This window comes from Equus caballus, chromosome 4 (assembly GCF_041296265.1).
Source record: "Equus caballus isolate H_3958 breed thoroughbred chromosome 4, TB-T2T, whole genome shotgun sequence".
NCBI classification, from domain to species: Eukaryota; Metazoa; Chordata; class Mammalia; order Perissodactyla; family Equidae; genus Equus; species Equus caballus.
Genome location: NC_091687.1, coordinates 93,248,318 through 93,272,964, shown reverse-complemented (window position 1 = coordinate 93,272,964; position 24,647 = coordinate 93,248,318). Strand labels below are relative to the sequence as shown.

The 24,647-nt window shown below is 35.8% G+C and overlaps 1 protein-coding gene across 21 annotated transcripts in view; it reads right to left on the bottom strand.

The window, feature by feature from the left end:
- The window catches only part of AGBL3 (AGBL carboxypeptidase 3), a 96,330-nt gene that overhangs the window by 58,365 nt on the left and 13,318 nt on the right, over positions 1-24,647 (bottom strand). For 10 of the 21 annotated variants that reach the window (XR_011438247.1, XR_011438249.1, XR_011438248.1 and 7 more), the window contains exons 5-9: positions 10,204-10,311; positions 6,667-6,805; positions 4,663-5,439; positions 1,473-1,635; positions 179-305 (exon numbers count right to left, since the gene is read on the bottom strand). Coding sequence is in view for 5 of the 21 variants with exons in the window: in XM_070265834.1 (XP_070121935.1) it covers positions 179-305; positions 1,473-1,635; positions 4,663-5,439; positions 6,667-6,805; positions 10,204-10,311 (1,314 nt within the window). In the remaining 16 variants the exon portion in view is untranslated. Of the gene's footprint in view, positions 1-178; positions 306-1,472; positions 1,636-4,662; positions 5,440-6,666; positions 6,806-10,203; positions 10,312-19,962; positions 20,102-24,647 lie in introns of those variants that run through there. The other 11 variants (XR_011438259.1, XR_011438256.1, XR_011438258.1 and 8 more) reach the window with 6 other exon arrangements.

Genomic DNA, 24,647 nt, shown 5'->3' with positions numbered 1-24,647 from the left:
GTGGGAGTTTGTTTATTCATTCTATTTATAGAATTGGTTAGATATCAGTATGCATCCAAGTGGTGGGGGGGGGAGGGGAAGTGCTGACTATCAAATTGCCTATGCTATTAATCTTACATTAAATATGTCTCTTTGGTTTAATGCTCTGAAAGCCATGAATGAAAACGCTTGGTCTTACCCAAAGTAGAGCCACAAAAAGTGACCTCCATGGTAAAGCTGTTCCTGATTCCCATTTTCCACATTACCACTCTTCCCGTTCCCTCTTTGCTCTTCTGAACTTTAAACTTGCAAGCTGAGAATGAAAACTGGAAAGAAGCAAATAAAAAGAAGACCCATTGTTTTTTGGATAACGATATCTTTCTTAGGAAGTAGGGTTGAAAATGAAAAAGTTGTGCAAAACCAGTAATTTACTCTAAAGCTTTAGGAGCTGCTTTTATTTCCTAACCAATAGAAATAATTCATTTTAAGGATGACATATTTACATTTCTAAGAACTATATATTTAAATTCTGGTAATAAATTTTACTTCTTATCTTTGTATAACATATGCATTCAAAACCAGTTGATTAATTCTCGATATTGTTGGGATAAAATTTTATACTTTAAAAAAGTTATAGGAATGGACTTAAACCTCTCTAGGAATAAAGATTAGTGTTGTAGATTTTCAGAATAAAGTACTTTATTTTGACATGAAAGATTATTTAAAAGCTGTCCTAAAAGATTGTTATAACATCAGTAGCTACAAAGAGTTTTTCTAATTTTATTTTTTTAGTTGGCATACAATAAAACTGATTTTTTGGTGTTCCATTCTATGAATTTTAACACATGTACAGATTTGTGTAGTCACTACGGCAGTCATCATCTCTAAAAGTCCCTTGCACTATCCCTCTGCAGTCACAAGTATTTCATTTATTTTGGAGCTACGGTAAATGGTATTGTTTTTAATTTTGGTTTCCAATTGTTCATTGTGAGTATATAGAAATGCAATTGGTTTTTGTGGGTTGACCTTGTATCTTACGATATTGCTAAACTCACTTATTGGTTCTAAGAGTTTTCTGGTTAGATTGCTTTGGACTTTCTATGAAGACAATCATGTTGTCTTCATTACTTCTTCCTTTCCAATCTGTCCACCTTTTGTTTCTCTTTCTTACTTTATTGCACTCATTAGAACCTCCAGCATAAGGATGAACTGAAGGGATAAGGGTGGATATCCTTGCCTTGTTTCTGACTTCAGGAGGAAAACGATCAGTCTTTTATCCTTAAGTATGGTGTTAGGATAATGGGCATTTTTTTCCCTCATATTTCAAATGATTGGTCACTAAACATTCCATATAGTTGCTTTGTTATGGTCATTTGTATAAACCAGTCAAAATAACTAATAAAAAAGCAGTTTACTGAATAAGGTTATCCATTCTGCTGTCTCACATGGGTAACATAGTAACGGAAAAGTTAAAACTTGGAAAAGGTGCTTACTTTATCTGGACAATTTTTGCTCAGCATAAGTGGAAAGATTCGTTGCTGTAAGTATACTGCCTTACATCTTTCCCTACCATCACAGCCATACATGAAGATGTTCTCTTTCCTACTATGGCCATGAAGGTCACAATATAAAATAACCTCTCGTTTCTCCATCAATCTACCAAGAAGAAAAAAAAAACAGGTTACTAAATTTTACCTTTGCATTCACATATATATATTCATACATAAAATATGAATGCTTTAACCTTCTAAGGACAAAATTTACCTTACTCCCAAGATTTTCTCCAACAGGATCCCTCTGCTTTGTTATTCTTGTTTTCTTTTGTACACAGAAAACAGCTTACTCCTACCTTTGCTCATTAGCTCCCACATAGATTCTTTCTAACTGGAATACCTTCTTTCTTCATCTTTGTAAATGGAAATACTACCCCTCATCTCTCAACACTGACCTCATGTCTTACTTCCTCTCTAGCTAATCAAGCCCATAGATTTTTGTGTGTGTGTGAACTCCCATAGCACTTAAAATTGGTACCACTTCCTGGCACTTGCCTAGGAAAGTTTTCACATTTTTGATATTTAATCTTGCTAAGGATAGGGAATGCTTCAAATCATCTAAACAGTGCTATGCACACAAGTCCCCAAATATTTGTTAAAAATTGAGTGCCTAATGACTTGGTACTGAAGCCAATTAATATTTAATCCATGATTAACATGGAGAATAAATATCATAGAGAAAAATGGTACCAAAGTTTGAATTGATTTTTTTTCTGGAAAATTTCTAACAAATAATTTAAAGAAATTGTTATATATGTCTTAAGAGCACAATCCTTAGCCTACGTCATTTAGGTATTTAATGAATATTAAAGCAATAAAAAAAAAGCTCCCCAAATTACTGATGAAAATAACTAATAAAGAGGCTTTCAAAAGGTAAAATAGTGGTGGTGTTAAGGTGGTAGGATTATGGGCATTTTGCCTTTTTTTTTTTTTCATATTTCCAAACTTTATATAGCATTATTATATTACTTAACCAAAATTATATATACTAATTATTATATCTTGAAGGATAAATACCAAAGTGTTAGCAATGGTATTTGTAGTAATATTAAATGTATTATTTTTATAACAAAAATATTAAGACCTGAAATCAAAACATTCAAAGCGTAGCTTCTAATAGCTACTGGAAACAATATTCCTTTAACTATAGTGAACTTTCAAACTGAAGTCTATTACATGTATTAATTCATTGCCCTTTTCTCATTTGGTACCCAATAAATTCTAACTGATAACTTAAGATTGACATAAAACCACTAAATGATCATTACAAGTTTTTAGAAAACTAACTAGATTATAAAACAAGAATATCAAGCTAGGTACTTAAATATGAAATATGCTATATATTTCTAAACCAACACTTCCAGTTTTAATGATCTTTTGGTTTCTTATGAGTCAAAAGCAACCTCTACTTCTAAGCAATTAATTCCCAAAGAAATATTATTACTTCTGAAATGAAACAAGATATTAGGGTCTCTCAGCTTACACTAATTTAAATCACTTTTAAAACAGTTTGGATTTTTTTCTTAGCCACAGATAAGATATTCTAAGTATCTTATACTAAGTTTCCTATACTAAAATCTACTCTCTCTTATTCTCACATTCTTTAAATATACTCAATCTTAGGTATACTTACAGCTGCTCATCTTTCTACACATATATGACTGACTTATTATTCTACTTACCTGCCTATGATTAATTGCATTAAGGTAGTTCTCTTACTTGGAAGTCTTTCTGAAACTTACTGAATAGATTCCTGCCTTAACCTTCTCACAAGGCAATCTGAGAAGAACTGAGACATTTATTTTCCATAGAGAGAAGCCAAGGGGCCCTGGCCTGTGATCCATCTTGTGTTGGAGCCTTAATATCAAAAAGCATTAAGTAGACATTATGGATACTCTAATAGGCATCCCATCACTCCCTTTTTGTAAAATAAAATAAACTTTTTATTTTGGAATAATTTTAGATTTATACAAAATTTTCAAAAATAGTAGAGAGAGTTTCCACATACTCCTCACCCAGTTTCCCCTAATGTTAACGTATTACATAATTGCGGTACATGATTAGAGTTTCCAATGTTGAAGATTTTATTCTGAGCACTTTAGTAATATATTCTCATTTAATCCTCCTGTCTATAAGGTAAGTATTATTTTTCCTATTTTATAGATGAGAAAACTGAGGTTTAGATTTGTTGTTGTTGATGTAGTATCTTATAGGATCAGTTCCTATTATAGTGCATTTTAGTTCAAAACATGTCTTAGGCATGTACCATATAGAAGACAGCATACCAGGTCAGGAGTAAGGTATGAACCCTGGACCAGGGACGATTTGAGTCTAGTGGGTGAAATAAGCATATCAATAGATCATTTCAACAGATCATTAGATTTGTTTTTAAACTGCTCAAGGTCACACAGTTCACAAATGATCTAGCAGGGGTTCCAATCTCATATGTTTAACTCTAGCTCCACACTCTCAACCAAAAAGGTTAAGAGGACGTGGACTTGGAATGGGTGTTCTCTGACTCCAATAAATCTTTCTGCTCTAGCACATGCCTATTCTTGACTGTTATCACCTGAATCCATTAAAGAATTCACCCATTCAACAAATGTTTAAATATTATGAGCATTTTACTGTTTTGGATTCTTCGGAAAATTTAGAGCTGTTCGATTTTTTTTTTAGGAGCAAATAAGAGTACTATTCATGAAAGCTTAAATAACTATATAACCCAATAATCAAGACTCATCATAGAGCAATGTATGATCAACATAGTGCCAGAATGCTCTGTGAGATGTAATTAATTTTCACATATAAGGGATTCAATAATCCCAAAGTAAATATCAGTGCTACCATGAGCTTTAGCAAGAAACCAAATTTGAAATATGCAAATTTAACTATTAGTTTCACGAAGACATTAAAATGTTCTGGAGCCTATTTCATTATTTAAGAGAAGGCTAGTGAATCCAGTGGCATGCCAGAAAAGAACAGAAACAGAGTCAGGAAGAATGGGGAAAAAATTAAGTAGCAATAGTTAAACTATTAAGAAAAGGTAGAGTAAAATGAGTGAGTGTGGGAACAAAATTCTTACTACCAAGTTTACTAAATAAGCAGAAAGGTAATTTGAGGCTTATTTTACCTACGGATCATGTTCCGGGTATGCCAAACAGAAGGAAATGATTCCTTTAGGACAGATGTATAGTTACGGTTTAAATCCCGTCCAGCTAAGGAACACCGATAATTTCCCACAATCACACCATCTGGATTCAGCATGGGTACCACCTTGAAGATGAAAGTGTCCCGAAGCAACTCCGCATCACTTGAGTCTCCTAAAATATAATCTAGGAAGCCTTTCATGATCCAAGAGCTGTTGGTTTCTCCTGGATGTACCCTTGCAGTCAAAATTACGGCCTTTCGCTTTCTTGAGTCGTTCTTCAAGGGTGTAGTGATCGTTAAAACATACACCATATTCCTAGCAATCGTGTGGCACAAGACACGTATTTTACAAAACTTTGAGCGTACTGGGTCATTATTAATGCTAGAAAGGTATTCTTGCAGGTTGGTGTATGTGTATGGATAGCAGTGAGCAAAGTAGCAGGTATCTTTGTTGTGTGGAAATTGAAATGTCCATGTCAGAGAGAAATAATGGCGCCCATCTTGCCCCTGATTGTTCCTATAATACTTGATTTGGTCTCCTATTCTCTTCCAGCCAATATTATGAGACTTGGCCTCTTTTTCAGAATAAAACAGTGGGCGCATACCCCTATTGTAAAGACTAGCAGGCTTGGTGAAATTGATAATGGTGAATCTGTAGACTATTCCTGCTTGGGTATTAGTGACTTGGAAATAGTACCACTGGGTGTGTTTATTTGTGAAGAGGTCAGGGCGCACCGTCAACTGGTATTCATATTCTGCCCTAATACACAAAAAAGGAGGGAAAAAAAGCACATAAAAACGATATTCAAGTTTAAGTTAAATAACGAAAATTATTTTATTTTTACCTATTAATAGAAAGCTTTTTGGGGAGGAAATAATGTTTATTTAGGCAATATCCAACAACAAATAATTGCAAGAGAGAAAAGTTTAAAAATTTTCTTTTGTTGGTTGTGAAACTGCTTCCATGCTAATTCTAAAGACTTTTTATTCCTTTGTAATTCAAGAGAAGACATAAAAATGGGCATATGATAAAAAATTCTATATTTCAACCCAATAATATTTCCTATAAAAGAAATGATTACAGAGTTCTTGAAACTGAATTAAAGTTCAATGTTTCTTTTTTTACTTCAGACATATATGTCTGTTTTCTATTAGATTCTAACTGTAGGGATCTGAAATAATTATCACTGAGAAAGGCTTAAACCATACATAAATTAATATGACCACATAGACTACAAAATTTTAAATTCTTTGAGGACTATATTTGATATAGACTATATATTTGACATTTGCATCCTCCATACTTAGTCATCAAGGGTACTTAAATAAAGGCAAACTTTTACTGGTATAGTATTTATATATATAACACTCTTTCCTGGTTAGTTGTGACTTTTTTCTTTACCAAGTAACTTTCTCTTATATCAGCAGTATGCATTTAGTGTGAGTGTGTAGTTATAAACAATGACCTAGGAATAAGTGAAATGAATGTTGCAAAATCCTGATAGCTGTTGAATCTAGGTGATGGGTATATGGTAGTTAATGTAGAACTGTATTATTCTTTGTACTTAAGTGTATGCTTAAACATTTTCATAATAAAATTTTTTTAAAAGAATGCCCTTGGATAGCATGCATGTTCCCAAGCATATCTTATAGAACACTCATCCCAAGAATTGTCCCATTAAAAATTTAGAGAAGCTGTGTGTGTGTGTGTGTGTGTGTGTATGTGTGTGTGAGACACAGGGACAATTCATATTGGCATACTTAAAATGTACAGTACAGAAACTTGCTTAACTTTAACTCATAGTTATAAAAATTATTTGAACCCAGAATTTGAACCTTTCATACCCCCACCCCAAATCTCTAATTAGCATCTATACTTCAAGGAATGACAGTTAGGTAATGGGTACTAAAACTTTAATGTACTTAATACAGAAAATAATAAATAGTTGAAGGTCTAGCCCCTCAAATAAAAATAATTAAAACCTACACTTTGACTACCTTCTGTAGATTACCACTCTCAAACCTTGCTTCAAACATCAAAGTATTGTCACAGTTATCCACAGGCTGCTTCAAGGGTGTTCGGTTGCCCCCAACTCGGGAATACACAAAACAAGGCTCTTTGTAAGCTGAGGAGAGAAGACCATAAAGATATCAAACCATATCTAAAGTATACAGGCTATTCTGCATAGAGTTTGGAGCTACAGTACAAGTATAATCGAAGTGTCACTAAGGATTTCAAATTTTAAAGTAATTTGAGATTAATATGTATTTATGTTGAAGTAAGAAAGACTTAAGAGTATTTAGACTAGAAAAGCAATGCATAAAACAAATTAATGCATTTCTCACATTAAATATACTTATTCCACTTTTGGTTATTATGAAGTAATTGGTCCCAAACTTGTCCTTTCCCTGTAAATGACTATAATACTGGACAACAAAATATGAGCTAACTGTTTTCATACATTTGGACAGCACATAGACCGGAACTATATAGGGTTCTTGAAAGGAGATAAATACATGAAGTAAGCCCATGTTTAACCCTGGCTTTCTTCCTGGGAGTACTTTTGGACTATATCTTAGGAAAGCAGCACTTAAGACTAGCATAACAGTCTTGCTGAGCTGAAGAGGGAAGATTGTTACTTGGGGCTGCTGCAATTTGTGAGGCAGGACACCAGAGAGAGGAAAGCTACAAAGAGGGAGAGCTTCAACAATCTACATGGTGATTCCCCAGTCTTTGACTGAGGGCTTGACAATATAAGCATAGGATAAGACTAAGCAAGATAGGAAAGAGTGCTACTGTGGGACTGAGATATCAGAGGACATACAATTCTAGGATAGACTGGAATTCTAACCTATCCAGAATGGACAGACTTCACTGAGCACCCCAGGCATTCAATCATGACTCCAAAAAGACTGCACAGTAGGCATAAGAACCACATTCAAGAGTAAGGGCCATGACCTAGGACTAGGGACAAAATGAAAACAGACTTGCTCTTACAAAAAAATAAAACCAAGCCTGAAAGAAGCAAACTGATCTGTCAGCAATTTGGCTGCCTTCCAGATCAAAATTCAACATAAGTATAAAAAAGAACACAATACAGACTCCTATACCAAATCTTTCACAATATCCTGCATATGATTAAAAAAAATCATGAAGCATGAAAAGAAGGAAAAATGTGATCCATGTTCAAACATACACACACACACACACACATATTCAACAGACTCCAAGATAACCCAGATGTTGGGATTAACAAAGGACTTTTAATACAGTCATGTACCACATTATAAGATTTTGGTCAACGACAGACTGCATATATAATGGTGATCCCATAAGATTAGTACATATAACCTAGATGTGTAGTAAGCTGTACTATCTAGGTTTGTGAAATACACTCTGTGATGTTTGCACAATGACAAAATCATCGAAGGACACATTTCTCAGAATGTATCCTCATCATTAAGCACCGCATCACTATATATGTTAAAAGACTTAGATGAAAAGAGAGAGATAATGAACAAGTAGATTAAGTAATCTCAAAACAAGAAATGGAAACTATAAAAAAGAACCAAATGGAAATTCTAGAAATAAAAAGTACAATAACTGAAATGAAAAATTTACTATATGGGCTTAAGAGAAATTTAATATTTCAAAAGAAGGACTCAGTGAACTTAAAAACAAATATCCAAACTCAAGGACAGAGAAGGAAAACAATGAAAAAAGACCCAGTGGCATGTGGGGTACAGCTAGAAATTCAACATATATGTAACTAGAATTTCAAAGGACAGAAGAGAAAGAATAGTGTGGAAAAAACATGTGAAGAAATAATGGCTTAAAATTTCTCAAATTTGGGGAAAAAAAAACCCACCCTACTAAGCTATGAATCCAAGAAGTTCGGCAAACTCCAAGCAAGATAAATATAAAGGTAATTAAATCTAGGCAGATCATAGTCAAATTGCTGAAAACAGCCAGAGAAAAGGATATATCATCTATATGCAACAATTATATAAATTATGACTGAATTTTTATTAAAGATGACAGATATCAGAAGACAAAGGAACATCTTTAAAGGGAATATCTTTAAAGAAAAAAATTTTTAAATAAAAAATGTCAACCCAGAATTCTATATATCCAGCTGTTTGAGGACTTCCCTCTCGTTCAGCTACAGGTTTGGAAGCCATGCTGTCCTCCTACCCTTTCAGGCCTAGAAGACATAATGCTTCTGCTCTGTTGACAGTACTATGTTGCTTCACCATCCTTTGTCAGTCTCCCTTAACCCTGTCCATACTTTTGTAAGTTATACTTTCATTAAACTTTCTCAAATTGCCCCAAGTATGCCATCCAATTCCTGACAAGACCCTGGTTGACTCACCTCAACTATCTTAATTTTTTTTTTTCCTTTTTCTCCCCAAAGCCCCAAAGCCCCCCGGTACACAGTTGTATATTCTTCGTTGTGGGTCCTTCTAGTTGTGGCATGTGGGACGCTGCCTCAGCGTGGCTCGATGAGCCGTGCCATGTCCACGCCCAGGACTCGAACCAATGAAACACTGGGCTGCCTGCAGCGGAGCACGTGAACTTAATCACTCGGCCACGGGGTCAGCCCCAACTATCTTAATTTTTTATCAGATCTTATTTAAGTTATGTGTGGAAGTTCTAAGGCAGGTTAGTCACTTAAATATCTGAAATCAAATTTAAAAAATCAGAGATGCTTCTCTCCAGTTGTTTAAAAATATGTGAGTATAAGATTTATAGAATTACTTACCGTATAGAAAACAATCCCTGTGAATTTCTCTGGTTTTCCAGCCCTTTAAATAAAATACATAAGCTCCCTGGAAGTTATCTTTTATATATACTCTAAGACACAGAATTCTGATGGTGAAACTCTTCAGGAATCCCATATTTCCTCATGTTGGTGCTTTAGGAGCAGCACAGTTTAGGATATAGGCTGAGATTTCTATGTTTTATTATTAGCACACTATCATAAAGCAGATATGAAATTTTGCATTACTAGAGCTCTCAAGGTACAAGTATTGATCTTGAGCGTCAAGAACACTTTCCTGAGATATAATCTTAGATGCTATTTGCAATGTGGGGTATTTTCCTCTTTTTAAGATGACAATCCCAAGAAATGCATCAAGCTGGCATGAAATGAAAAGAATACCGTTGCATGAACATCACATGACCTATCAATAAGAGAGGGGAACAATAGTTGCAGGGCACTGCACTGAACTTATCTTAGACAATTGAAGTGAAGCGCAATTCCTTTTAAATATAACTCTCCATTCAAATGGCCAATGTGATGTTTTATTTTAAAGTAACTTTGCATAAACTGCAGTTCACTTTCAAGAATATAATTAGCACTAAGTTAACATTTGAATCAAAATGTAATCAAACATTTTGATGGGGACAGGGACTTCTTGGTAATCTGCAATTTACACTATAAACAGGAAAACAAATGTAACTAAGAGATTAATCCAGGTACCAAATTATATTTTATAGCAACATGTCTCATTATGTACTCACCATCTTCAGCCAGATAAACCACAGTATCTTCCTTGGAGTTTGGATAAACTGGTTCAGTCTCCAGGCCTGTTGGGATGTACACTGGCTCAGGATAAAAAGGAGTCCAATCTGGAAAAAAAAAGAGAAAACATTATTTGAATATGATTTCAAAATAAAACGAAAATTTTATTGTATGTTTTCAAATTATTCATTGATAGATCTAAGCTAAAATTTAGTGTTTCATGCACAGCTGGATTTTACCAAGGGTTTCTTGGAAGTAATAATGCACATTCTCACACTGTAACAAAACCCCTAATATTTCATCTGCACCTTGACAGTGAGTAGTTTATGATTGTTTGGTGCCATTATAGATTTTACGCTGATGTTTCTATTTCTCCTGAGCGCTTGATGCCTTTTTGACCCACCTCTGGAAATCTTGCTCCACCTTTTAGTCCCCTTTTCCCTGTATCTTCAGCCTCTTGCTTGACAATGGTTATCCCCTAAGCTTATAAACATGTTCAAATTTCTTCTATCTCCCCAAAGGAAGGCTATCCTTGGACCCCCACCTTCTTTCTTAGCTATACCAGCTTTCCTTCTCTTTATTATTTTTAGGACCAAATTTCTTAAATGTTGTCTGAAACATGCTCAAATGCATAACCTATTTTTGACCAAATTTTTGACTATGATCTGTTTGATTGGAAAAAAATGACTTCACAGCCCAACTACTCTAGTTGTTCCTACTTTTTAGTGGAACAAGAATTTGGTGATGACTCATTCTCCTACTTCTCATTTATTATTGATGGGTGTGTGCCAGACTATGCTTATCTCTGGGAATAAATATGCTCCAATAGAGGGAATCAGTATCTATGATCCCAAATACATTCAATGGAACAATTAAAAAAAAAAGAGGGGCTGGCCCAGTGGCTCAGCAGTTAAGTTTTCATGTTCTGCTTTGGCAGCCCGGGGTTCGCTGGTTCAGATCCCGGGTGTGGACATGGCACCGCTTGGCAAGCCATGCGTGGTAGGCATCCCACATATAAAGCGGAGGAAGATAGGCATGGGTGTGAGGTCAGGGCCAGTCTTCCTCAGCAAAAAAAGGAGGATTGGCGGCAGATGTTAGCTCAGGGCTAATCTTCCTCAAAAAAAAAAAAAAAAGAAAGAAAAAGAAACTAATGATGAGAAACAAGTACTACTGGACAAACAAACATTTTGGGGATTATGTGTACAATTGCTTTAGCAAAAGAAGTGTATTTGTCATAATGAATAGGGTCAAGCCTAGCTACGGAGAAAGCACAGACTAGAATATTGATGCAAATATGCATCACTGCACATCGCAGGGTTAACTGAACACACAACCAAATAATCTGATAATAAAAAATAAAGCAAATTATAACTAAAAAGTGACATTCTCATTAGTTGAAAATCTTAAGCAACTCAAACTAAAATTAATCATGAACTAATAACAGCATTGATTCTCAAAATTTGGGGAATTTCAGTTATTTGCCTTTGTGCATGTTTAATATCAAAACTTGCATGACAGCCGATTTCCCAGTTAAAGAAATAGAGATTTCATTAATCTCTTTATGCTCTTATTTAACTACTTATTAATCAATAGTCCTATTGTAAAGAAATATGAAACTCCATCATTAGAACTCAAGAAAGAAGTTGTACAATAGGGTCAAATTTGCAGCTTATCAAAGTACCCTTACTGAGGACCATATTTTGGCAATCAGTCTTAGCCTACTGCAATCTACCTAGCTTTTGCTCTTTTCAGTCCCATACCCACTGTTCCATGAAAACTGTTCTTGGCATCGTATTTGAAAAAGAATAGGCACTCAGTTAAATGTCTATAGCTTAAGTGGGTGGATGAATGGGTAACTGGACAACTCAGATGGAGCTCTTATGCATAAATTCCCTAATTTAAATGATGGAATACTGAACCATTGCGATAAATGCTTTGTGTCTTGCAATATCTTCATTGCAAAGAAGCTGCTCTAGAGCTGGGACTGCTTAAGTAGAGATTTGGGCTGAAAATGGAAGTATTTCCAGATTTTCTGAGAATTAATTCACATTAAAGAATTTCATCTGTATTGCACTTTAACACCAAGATGGATTCCTAACATAGAGACTTCTTTATAGCTATCCAGCGTTAGCTTTTGTAGGTGTCATTAAGTCAAGTAGCCAAGCAAGTTCTATACTCTTTTAGAAGCTTCCCATTATCAAAATCTCCTGCCAACTTTGTTGATTTCTTCTATCCAAAAAACCACTTAAAGGTGGTGGTTATCGCTGTCCCAAGAGAACTCAGATGTTTATGCAAATATGCTGTTTCCCAGTTCTTTCAAAGCCGCAAACTTTTGAGGCACCAAAACAGCACTGCAGTCTTTTCAATTCTCCTTGGGTCAAAGTCATGTCCCCAGAAGAAGAGTGGAGAATGCACTTAGCATTTACCATGTCTTATGAGCACCAAAACAGTGCTGTTTCTGCCATTATGTCTCATGGATCACCTGGTGAATTTTTTCTCTTTGTCCTTTAGCCCCTTTCTCCATAAGCCTTAGGTTTGGCTTGAGGGGCCAATATCTGAGACAACACTATGCCCTCAGTCCTATACCATACATTTTTTTTTCTTGTTAATCTTTTTTTTTTTCTTATTGAGGTCATAGTAGTTTACATCATTGTGAAATTTCAGTTGCACCTTATTTCTTGTCTGTCACCACATAAGTGCTTCCCTTCACCCCCTGTGCCCACCCCCCACCCTCCTTCCCCTGGTAACCACTGAACTGTTTTCTTTGTCCGTGTGTTTGTTTATATTCCACGTGAGTGAGATCATAGGGTGTTTGTCTTTTGCAGTCTAACTTATTTCGCTTAGCATAATCCCCTCCAGGTCTATCGACCTTGTTGCAAATGAGATGATTTTGCCTGTTTTATGGCTGAGTAGTATTTCATTGTATATATATACCACATCTTCTTTATCCAATCATCAGTCAATGGGCACATGGATTGTTTCCATGTCTTGGCTATTGTGAATAGTGCTGCAATGAACATAGGGGTACCCATGTTACTTTGGATTGTTGATTTCAAGTTGTTTGGGTAGATACTCGGTAATGGGATAGGTGGGTCATATGGTAGTTCTATTTTTAGTTTTTCGAGGAATCTCCATACTGTTTTCCATAGTGGCTGCACCAGTTTGCATTCTCACCAGCAATGTATGAGGGGTCCCTTTTCTCCATACCCTCTCCAACATTTGTTATTTTTAGTCTTAGTGATTATAGCCATTTTAACAGGTGTAAGGTGGTATCTTAGTGTAGTTTTAATTTGCATTTCCCTGATGATTAGTAATGTTGAACATCTTTTCATGTGTTTATTGGCCATCTGTATATCTTCTTTGAAAAAATATCTGGTCATATCCTCTGCCCATTTTTTGATCAGGCTATTTGTTTTTTTGTTGTTCAGTTGTGTGAATTCCTTATATACTACAGAGATTAAACCCTTGTTGGATATATGATTTGCAAATATTTTCTCCCAATTGGTGGGTTGTCTTTTTGTTTTGATCCTAGTTTCTTTTGCCTTGCAGAAGCTCTTTGGTCTGATCAAGTCCCACTTGTTTATTTTTTCTTTTGTTTCCCTTGTCCAAGAAGACATGGTATTTGAAAAGATCCTTTTAAATTTTATGTCAAAGAGCATATAGTACCTATATTATCTTTCAGGAGTTTTATGGTTTCAGGACTTATCTTCAAGTCTTTGATCCATTTTATTTTTTTCTAAGGTGTGAGATAATGGTCTTCCTTCATTCTTTTGCATGTGGCTGTTCAGTTTCCCCAACACCATTTATTGAAGAGATTGTCGTTTCTCCATTGTATGTTCTTGACACCTTTCTTGAAGATTAGCTGTCCGTAGATGTGCGGTTTTATTTCTGGGCTTTCAGTTCTGTTCCATTGATCTGTGTGTTTGTTTTTGTCCCAGTACCATGCTGTTTTGATTACTATGGCTTTGTAGTACATTTTGAAGTCAGGGATTGTGATGCCTCCAGTTTTGTTCTTTTTCCTCAGGATTGCCTTAGCTATTCAGGGTCTTTGGTTGCCTCATATGAATTTTAGGATTCTTTGTTCTATTTCCATGAGGAATATCATTGGGATTCTGATTGGGATTGCATTAAGTCTATAGATTGCTATGGGTAGTATGGACATTTTAACTATATTTATTCTTCCAATCCATGTGCACGTAATCTCTTTCCATCTCTTTATGTCATCATCTATTTCTTTCAATATTGTCTTACAGTTTTCATTGTATAAGTCCTTCACCTCCTCGGTTAAATTTATTCCTAGATATTTTATTCTTTTTGTTGCAATTGTAAATGGAATTGTATTCTTGAGTTGTCTTTCCATAAGTTCGTTACTAGAGTATAGAAATGCAACTGATTTTTGTAAGTTGATTTTGTACCCTGCAACTTTACTGCAGTTGTTAATTATTTCTAATAATTTTCCCATGGATTATTTAGAGTTTTCTATATATAAGATCATGTCATCTGCAAACAGTCAGAATTTCACTTCTTCACTCCCTGTTTGGATTCCTTTGATTCCTTTCTCTTGCCTAATTGCTATGGCCCAAACCTCCAGTACTATGTTGAATAAGAGTGGTGATAGTGGGCATCCTTGTCTTGTTCCTGTTCTCAGAGGGATGGCATTCAGTTTTTGCCCATTGAGTATGATGTTGGCTATGGGTTTGTCATATATGGGCTTTATTATGTTGAGGTAATTTCCTTCTATCCCTGTTTTCTTAAGAGTTTTTATCATAAATGGCTGTTGGATCTTGCCAAACGCTTTCTCTGCATCTATTGAGATGATCACATGGTTTTTATTCCTCATTTTGTTAATGTGGTGCATCATGTTGATTGATTTTTGGATGTTGAACCATCTCTGTGTCCCTGGTATGAATCCCGCTTGATCATGATGTTGATCTTTTTGATGTACTGCTGTATTCAGGTTGCCAGTGCCTTGTTGAAGATTTTTGCATCTATGTTCGTCAGCAATATTGGCCTGAAGTTTTCCTTTTTTGTGTTGTCCTTTTCAGGCTTTGGTATCAGAGTGATGTTAGCCCCGTAGAATGTGTTAAAAAGTATTCTGTCTTCCCTAACTTTTTGGAATAGCTTGAGAAGGATAGGTATTAAATCCTCTCTGAAAGTTTGGTAGAATTCTCCATGGAAGCCATCTGGTCCTTGGCTTTTATTTTTGAGGATGCCTTTGATTACTCTTTCAATCTCTTTACTTGTGATTGGTCTATTCAGATTATCTATTTCTTCTTGATTCAGCTTTGGGAGGCTGTAAGAGTCTAAGAATTTATCCATTTCCTCCAGATTGTCCATTGTGTTGGCATATAGATTTTCATAGTATTCTCTTATAATCTGTTGTATTTCTGTGGAGTCTGTTGTTATTTCTCCTCTCTCACTTCTGATTTTGTTTATTTGAGCTTTCTCTCTTTTTTCCTTTGTAAGTCTGGATAGGGGTTTGTCAATTTTGTTTATCTTCTCAAAGAATCAGCTCTTTGTTTCATTGTTACTTTCTACTGTCTTTTTTGTTTCAATAGCATTTATTTCTGCTCTGATTTTTATTATTTCTCTCCTTCTGCTAACTTTGGGCTTTGTTGTTTGTCCCTCTTTTTCTAATTCTGTTAGGAGTAGTTTGAGATTGCTTATTTGTGATTTTTCTTGTTTTTTAAGGTGAGCCTCTATTGCAATGAATTTCCCTCTTAATATGGCTTTTGCTGCATCCCATATGAGTTGGTATAGTATGTTTTCATTTTCATTTGTCTCCAGATATTTTTGATTTCTCCTTTAATGTCTTCAATGATCCATTATGTTGTTTAGTCTCCACATCTTTGTCCCTTTCTCGGCTTTTTTCTTGTAATTAATTTCTAGCTTCATAGCATTGTGATCAGAAAAGATGCTTGTCATTATTTCAATCTTCTTAAATTTATTGAGGCTTTCCTTGTTTCCAAATATACGGTCTATCCTTGAGAATGTTCCATGTGCACTTGAGAAGAATGTGTATTCTGCTGTTTTTGGATGGAGTGTTCTATATATATCTATTAAGTCCAACTGGTCTAGCTTTTCATTTAATTCCACTGTTTCCTTGTTGATATTCTGTCTGGATATTTTATCCATTGATGTGAGTAGAATGTTGAGGTCTCCTACTATTATTGTGTTTTTATTAATATGTTCTTTTAGGTTTGTTAATAGTTGCTTTATGTACTTTGGTGCTCCTGTGTCAGGTGCATAGATATTTATAAGTCTTATGTCTTCTGGGTGGAATATCCCTTTAATCACTATATACTGCCCATTTTTGTCTCTCTTTTCCTGTCTTATCTTGAAGTATACTTTGTCTGACATAAGGATCGCAATACTGGCTTTCTTTTGTTTGCCATTAGTTTGGAGTATCATCTTCCATTCCTTCACTCTGAGCCTGTGTTTGTTGTTGTAGCTGAGATGTGTTTCCTGGAAGCAGCATATTGTTGGGTCTTGTTCTTTAATCCATGTTACCACTCTGTGTCTTTTTATTGGAGAATTCAATCCATACACATTTAGGGTGATTATCAATACATGAGAGCTTAACACTGCCATTTTATCACTTGTTTTCCTGTTCTCCTGCATTTCCTTTGTTCTTGTCCTGTGTATTTTGGTCTACCAATTGAGTTATGTAGTTTTTTATGTCGTGTTTCTTTGTTTTCTCCTTATTATTTGTGTTTCTGTTCTGCTTTTTTGTTAATGGTTAAATGAGGTTTGTATTCAAAATCTCATAGACAAGGGGCCTGCCTGGTGGCACAGTGGTCAAGTTTGCATGTTCTGCTCCAGCGGCCAGGGGTTTGTCGGTTTGGATGTCAAGTGTGGACCTATGCACCACTTGTCAAGCAATGCTGTGGCAGGCATCTCACATATAAAACAGAGGAAGCTGGGCACGGATGTTAGCTCAGGGCCAGTCTTCCTCAGCAAAAAGAGAAAGATTGGCAGCAAATGTTACCTCAGGGCTAATCTTCCTCAAAAAAAAATCTCCTAGGTAAGATAGTCCAGTTTCTGATGGCCTCTTATTTCCTTAGACTAAACCAATTCAGTCCCTTTCCCCTTTCTCTCCTAAGTTGTTTTTCTCACATCTTATTCCATCTTGTGTTGTGAGTTTGTGATTAAAATGACAAGATAATCTTTGTTTTTGGTGTTTTCCTTTCTTTTATCTTTAATGCTATTCCTGAGTATTTATTAACCTATTCTGATATATAGCTACAATTTTCTTATTTTGCCTACCTATTTATCTCCTTACTCTGTGCTTTGTAACCTCTTTCTCCATCTTTTTTTTCAGGTATGAAGGACTTCTGGAGGATTTCTTGGGGGTGGGGGTCTCTCATGGCTACGAACTCCTTTAGATTTTGTTTATCTAGGAAAGTTTTTATTTCTCCATGATATCTGAAGGATATTTTCACTGGATAGAGTATTCTTGGCTGAAAGCTTTTGTCCTTCAAAGATTTGAGTATGTCATTCCAGTCTCTCACAGCCTGTAAGATTTCTTCAGAGAAATCTGCTGAAAGCCTGATAGGGCTCCTTTGTAGGTTATTTTCTTCTGCCTTGCTGCCATTAGTACTTTTTCTTTGCCATTCAATTTTGCCAGTTTCACTACTATATGCCTTGCAGTAGGTCTTTTTACATTGACATGTTTAGGAGATGTGATAGCATCTTCCACATTGATTTCCATCTTCTTCCCTAGGTTTAGGAAGTTTTCTTCTATTATTTCTTTGAGCAAACTTTCTGCTCCATTCTCCTTCTCTTCTCCCTCTGGAATACCTATAATTCTTATGCTGCATTTCCTAGTTGAGTCAGATATTTCTTGGAGACTTTCTTCATTTCTCTTTAGTCTTAGTTCTCTCTCTTCCTCTATCTGGAGCACTTCAACATGTCTATCCTCGATTATGCCTATTTTCTCCCGTATGATGTCCACTTGAGCATTCAGGGAATCCATATTCTGTTTTTTCTCTTCCATTGTGTCTTTCCTCTCTAATACTTCTGGTGGATTCTTCTTTATTGCTTCAAATCTTTTGTGAAGTAGCTCCTGAACTCATTGACTCATTTCTCTACATTTTCTTTTAACTCATTGAGTTTTTTGATGATAGCTATTGTGAATTCTCTGTCACTTAGGTTACATATTTCTGTATCCTCAGGACTGATTTCTGGGTTCTTGTCATTTTCTCTTTGGTCTGGAGATTTAACATAATTTTTGATACTGCTAGAAGGTGTGGGTCTGTTGTTTCACATTCTGGTATTATTTGGTTGCAGTTACTGCCTATTGCCACTGGGTGGGGGTTAAGAGCTGCATATTCTGGGCACTCTGCATTCTGCTGAGATCCCAGGAACCAGAGCTGGTGCTGGGTGGTTTGGGGGGAGGGACACTTTCTTCTGCATGCTCTTGGGGTTTTCTCGCTCTGCCCTCACTATCTGATCTCCTACGGTGTTGGCTTGAAGAGGTCACCCCTGCGTTAGCTTTCACCTCGGTGCGGGTTTTACCCTAGGCTGCGAGGGCCCTCAGGAATCTTTGACATTCCTGCAAATGAACATCCCCTCTCCCATTGCTTCCCTCCCAAGGGCCACCTACAGTCCTGGATCTCAGCCTTTTGGGAAGGGTGCAAAGTTTTCTCTTACCCCATTCCACCTCCTCTGATGGGGGCTCCAGCCTCTCCATCCTCCATCATGTGACTGTGTGGGTCTCTCAGATGTCTTTTGTGTTGTGTTTGGAGGTCCTCTGTTGGAGTATGAATGTTTTTTCATTGCTTGGTGGAGGGGTGAGATTACCAGGAAAGCTTACTCCATTATGAATGATGCTGATGTCGCTCTCAAAATAGATTCATTTTGTTTTAAAGAAAAAAAAAAAGACAACTCCTTGCCAAAGACTACCGCTTGAGGCTCTAACCACCAGGGAAGCAGACAGGCCTAGAAAAGTCTGAAAACAGCTTATATTTAAGTTGCAACCCTATACAAAAGTTAGTTTAGAATGTAATTCTTGTAAGACTAGCAAATATTTTGTTTTAAAGTGTTTGTTTGATGTTTCCCCTCCTTTATTTGATTAGTGTTCAGTTCAAATTTGTAAATAATACTGTTCTTGGTAACAACAGAATACTGGTTCCTCAGAAAGTCAATAAATACATATCTAGACAGTGTCTTCATGATGGTAAATCCGAACCTGTGGAAGACATTTATTTGTCCTGTATCTGTCATCCTTTTATGAAGAAAAACATAATAAAAATTAACAGCTCCAGCACTGATTACATCATACTGATGTAAAAGCCTAAGTGGATGACAATGGATATTCCATTTTCCATTATCTCTTTTTTCACTTGGTCACTGTAATACTTTTTATCTGCCATCAAGTTCACCTTTGATTGATCCCACTTTTTGATGATTAATACATAGTATATGCAAGTGATCTTATAAAACAGATGTCCAAAAGTCATGGAAAATTCCAGGAGTAATAAAATTTCTGAATTAAAGGTGCTTAATTTGGAATGCTTTTGATAAGTGATTACATTTTATTAAACAATGTGTTTACTCTATAAAAATTTAAAAGTATACCTTAAGCAAAAAGAAAAAATATCCATAATCTCATTACACAGAGATAAATATCAACACTTTGGTTTGTACCTTTTCAGGCTTTCTCTCCTTCAACTATCCAGCAAAGATGCTTTTAGCTACAAGTAACAAAAATTCTTAATGTAAACTGGTTTAAACAATAAGAAAATTTATTATCTCACATGTCTAGAAATCCAGAAGCAGAGTGGATTCAAGGTCTGGTACAATCAGTGGCTCATGGTCATCTAAGGCACAGTTTCTTTGTCTCTCCACTTTGTCATCCTCTACTTTGAGGTCCTCCTTAGGCTGGATCCCTTATGGCTGTAAAATGTGAACAATGTGGCTGCCAGTAGAACAGTGTCATGTACTAACTGACAGACTAATTAACTGAAGTGGAATTGATACTTGGGAGTCAATCACAATGTCTTCTTCATGTACATGACATCATTCTATATAAACCAATCATCAATTTGTTTTCCCCATTCTACTTAACTAAATATCTTAGAAATTTTACTTTGTTAATATACATAGATCTCCCTCATTTTTTAAACAGCTATGTAGTGTTCTCTAATACAGATTACCACTATTTGACCACAGATGAACATTATAGCTATTTCTTTAGTGGTGGACATTTTGGTTATTTCTAATAGTTTATTTACACTGCAGTGAACATCCTTATAATATGCTGCTATGCATGTGTTTGAATGTCTTTAGGTTAGATATCTATTAGTAGAAATGCTAAATGAAAGAACATGTGAATTTTACATCTTGATATATAAAGCAATATATACTGCCCTTGAAAAAGAGTAAGCAATCTCATTTATATCTTGGTGCAATTTGTTTGAGGATACCTTTTCTCACTTAGGTTACAAAGTTATTTCATTTTTTTCTCTCTCTTAAAAGCAAAAGGAGCCTATTGGCTCTCAGAGGAATCAACCTAACGTTTGCATACAAGTGAAATCTCATTGACTATCCCCATAAAACTTTGTCTGAGACTACTTTAGAAAAATCTGTTTACAATCTCCTATAACTGCAGTGATGTGTTGCATAACAACGTTTCAGTCAACAATGGACCACATATACGACGGTGGTTCCATGAACTTAGTACCATATCGCCTAGGTGTGCAGTGGGCTACACCATCTAGGTTTATGTAAGTACACTCTGAGATGTTCACACAACGACGAAATCACCTAACGACACATTTTGCAGAAAATACCCCCATTGTTAAGTGACATGTGACTATATAGCATTTATCAATAGAAATTCTTTGGGTATTGATTATAAAAGGTGTTCCTTTCCAAGATTATGTTCCACTTTTCAGCAGTGAATAAAAGGTTCAAAATAGGTGATGGGCCTGATTTGGCCCATGGGCCACAGTTTACTACTACAGAGCCTGAACTCTTAGCTATTTTGGTATATATATTAGTTGGCTTTCACTACATAAGAAAACTCTCCAAAATTTAGTGACATAAAGCAACAGTCATTTATTTATCTCAACTAGGTGATTCTTCTGGTATTGGTTAGGTTCACTCATATTTGAGCAGGTTTGGCTAGGGGCTGGCTGATCTAGGATAACCTCAGCTCATCTCTGCATCATTCTCATTATCCAGCAATCTAGCGAGGGATTGTTCCATGGTGACTGACCAGGGTTTAAGAGAAAGCAGAAGTGTACAAAGCCTCTTGAGGCCTAGGTTAACACTGGCACACTATCACTTATGCCACATTCTACTTGGGTAAAGCAAGTCACAAGGCCATCCCAGATTCAAGGGGTGGGGAAACAGAGTACACTTCTTGATGGAAGGGGATTCAAAATGACCTTTCAAAGGGTGAGGATACATGGATGGAGAATTGTGGCTACTTTTTAAATTGAGTAAAATTTACATATTAAATATAGTGCAATGTACAGATCTTAACTGTATGTTTCAATGAGTTTTGACAAATATACAGATGTATATATATTTTCCTTTACTGAAAAAAGAAACATGGGGGCCAGCCCCATGGTCGAGTGGTTAAGTTCATGCACTCAGCTTTGGTGGCCTGGGGATTGACAGTTCAGATCCTGGCTGTGGACCTACACACTGCTCATCAAGCCATTCTGTGGCAGCATCCAACATAGAACAACTAGAATGACCTACAACTAGGATATACAACTATGAAGTGGGGCTTTGGGGAGCAAAAAAAAACGAGGAAGATTGGCAACAGATATTAGCTCAGGGCCAACCTTCCTCACTAAAATGGATTTAACAAAAAGAAACAAACAGCCAAACATTTTTTCAAAGTGGTTGTACAATTTTACACTTCCACTAGCAACGTATTAGAGTTCCAGTTGTTCTACATTCTCATATTTGGAGTTGTCAGCCTTTTAAAATTTTGCCATCCTAGTGAAAAGTGGTATCTCATTGTGGTTTTAATTTTCATTTCCCATGTTGAACATTTTTCCATATTCTTAATAGCCATCATGTCTTCCTTTGAGCAATGTCTGTTGCAGTCTTTTGCCCATTTTTTTAATTAGGTTTTTTTCTTTTTAGTATTGATTTGTAGGAATTCTTATATTCTGCATACAAGTCCTTTGTCAGATATGTGTTGGGGATTGTTTTTAGACTGTGGCTTGCCTTTTCATGTTATTAACTGTCTTTTAATGAGAAGTTTTAAATTCTGATGAAGTCAAATTTATTAATATTTCATTGTTTCTTTTTTCTTTCTGGGTTTTCTCTAAGGAAGTGTTGCCTTACCTTATGATTATGAAGATATTGTCCTATGTTTTCTTCTAGGAGCTTTATAGTGTTAACTTTTATATTTAGGTCTATGGTCTATCTTGAATTATTTTTTTGTGTATTGAATAAGGTAGAGGTCAAGGTTTATCTTTTTCTACATGGACACCAGCTTGTTACAGTATCAATTATTGAAAAGACTTTCCTTATCCCCACTGGATTGCTTTGGTGCCTTTGTCAAAAATCATTTGGACATAAATATGTTGGTCTATTCCTAGAGTCTCTATTCTGTTGCACTGATGTATTTATCTATCTTTTTTTGCCAATTATTTGTGCTCATTTTTAAAATCCACCAAATCATACTTCTACCCATAGCTCATATGGCCAGAAACAAGCCAGATGTTTAAACAAAATGTTTATTGGGAATTATACGTATAAGAAGTACAAAAACGGGCTGGCATGGTGGCTCAATGGTTAAGTTTGCATGCCCCACTTCAGCAGCCCAGGGTTTGCAGGTTCAGACCCCAGGCGTGGACCTACACACTGCACATCAAGCCATGCTGTGGCAGTGCCCCACATAGAAAATAGAGGAAGATTGGCACATATGTTAGCTCATGGCCAATATTCCTCACACAAACACACAAAAAGTACAAAAAAAAAAAGAAAGAAATACAGCTCAGTGATTTATCACAAAGCAAAGACCACTTAGGTCAAGAAATATTACATTGCCAGCACCTCAGGTGCCCCACGTATACCCTCTTCCATCACTAGTTCCTCCCTTCCCTTGAAAGGTAACCATTAGCCTTATTATAATGAAATCACTTCCTTGTTTTCATTTATAATTTCAGAACCCAAGTATTCATATATATGGATATACATAACATATAGTCTATATCTACATAGGTATAGATATGAAACTATAGCTTTGGGGGCCAGCCCCATGGCCGAGTAGTTAAGTTCATGTGCTCTGCTTTGGTGGCCCAGGGTTTCACTGGTTCAGATCCTGGTCGCGGACATGGCACCACTCATCAGGCCATGCTGAGGTGGCCTCCCACATAGTACAACCAGAAGGACCTACATCTAGAATATACAACTATGTACTGGGGATCTTTGGGGAAAGAAGAAAAAAAGAAGATTGGCAACAGATGTTAGCTCAGGTGCCAATCTTTAAAAAAAAAATAAACTATAGCTTTCTTTTGCCTATTTTTGAACTTTACATAAATTGAATTACACAGTATGTATTCCTCTCTGCCTTCTTTCACATATTTGTGAAATCAATCCATCTTGTGGCATGTTGTCATTTTCATTGCTATATAACACATTACTACATAAAAATGCTACAATTTATTGATCCATTTCTACTTATAATGGACACGAGTTGTTTCGGTTTGGGGCTATCATGAACAATGGTGTTATGAAAGTTTTACAAATGTTCCTTGGAGCACATGTGCCCACATTTTTCTTGAGTATATACCTTGGAGTAAGAATTCCAGGTTGTAGGGCATGCATACCTTCAATTTTAGTAGATAATGCAAAGCTGTCATCCAAAGTGGTTAAACCAATGTATACATCCACCAGCAGGTTGTGAAGGTGGCTCCACATTCTCATCATTGCTTGTTATAAGCTAAAATTTAGCCTCCTATGACTTCTATGAAACAGTACTTAGCCTTATTAACAAACAGGAAATGCAAATTAAAACCACAATGAGATATATACCACTTCATAATAAGGTTCAGTACCATTTCCCATGCTTATTGGACATTTGGATATCTTTTTTTGTAAAGTGCCCATTCAAGTCACTTGCTCATTTTCCTATTAAGTTGTCTTTTCTTTACTACTTGTAGAAATGCTTTTTGTATTCTAGATATGACCTCTTTGACAGTTATGTATTGCAAATTGCAAATATATTCTCCCAATCTATAGCTTGCTTAGAGTTTTTTGATGTACTAAAGTTCTTAATTTTACTATAGTCAAGTTTTTCAATCCTTTCCTTTATGGTCAGCATATTTTACGTTCCATTTTAGTTTTTCCCAATTCCAATGTCATGAAGATATTCTCCTATATTATTTTCTAGGAATTTTGTTGTTTTGACTTTCACATTTATATCTATAATCCACTTGCAATTGATTTTTGTTTATAGTATGAAGTTGAGGTG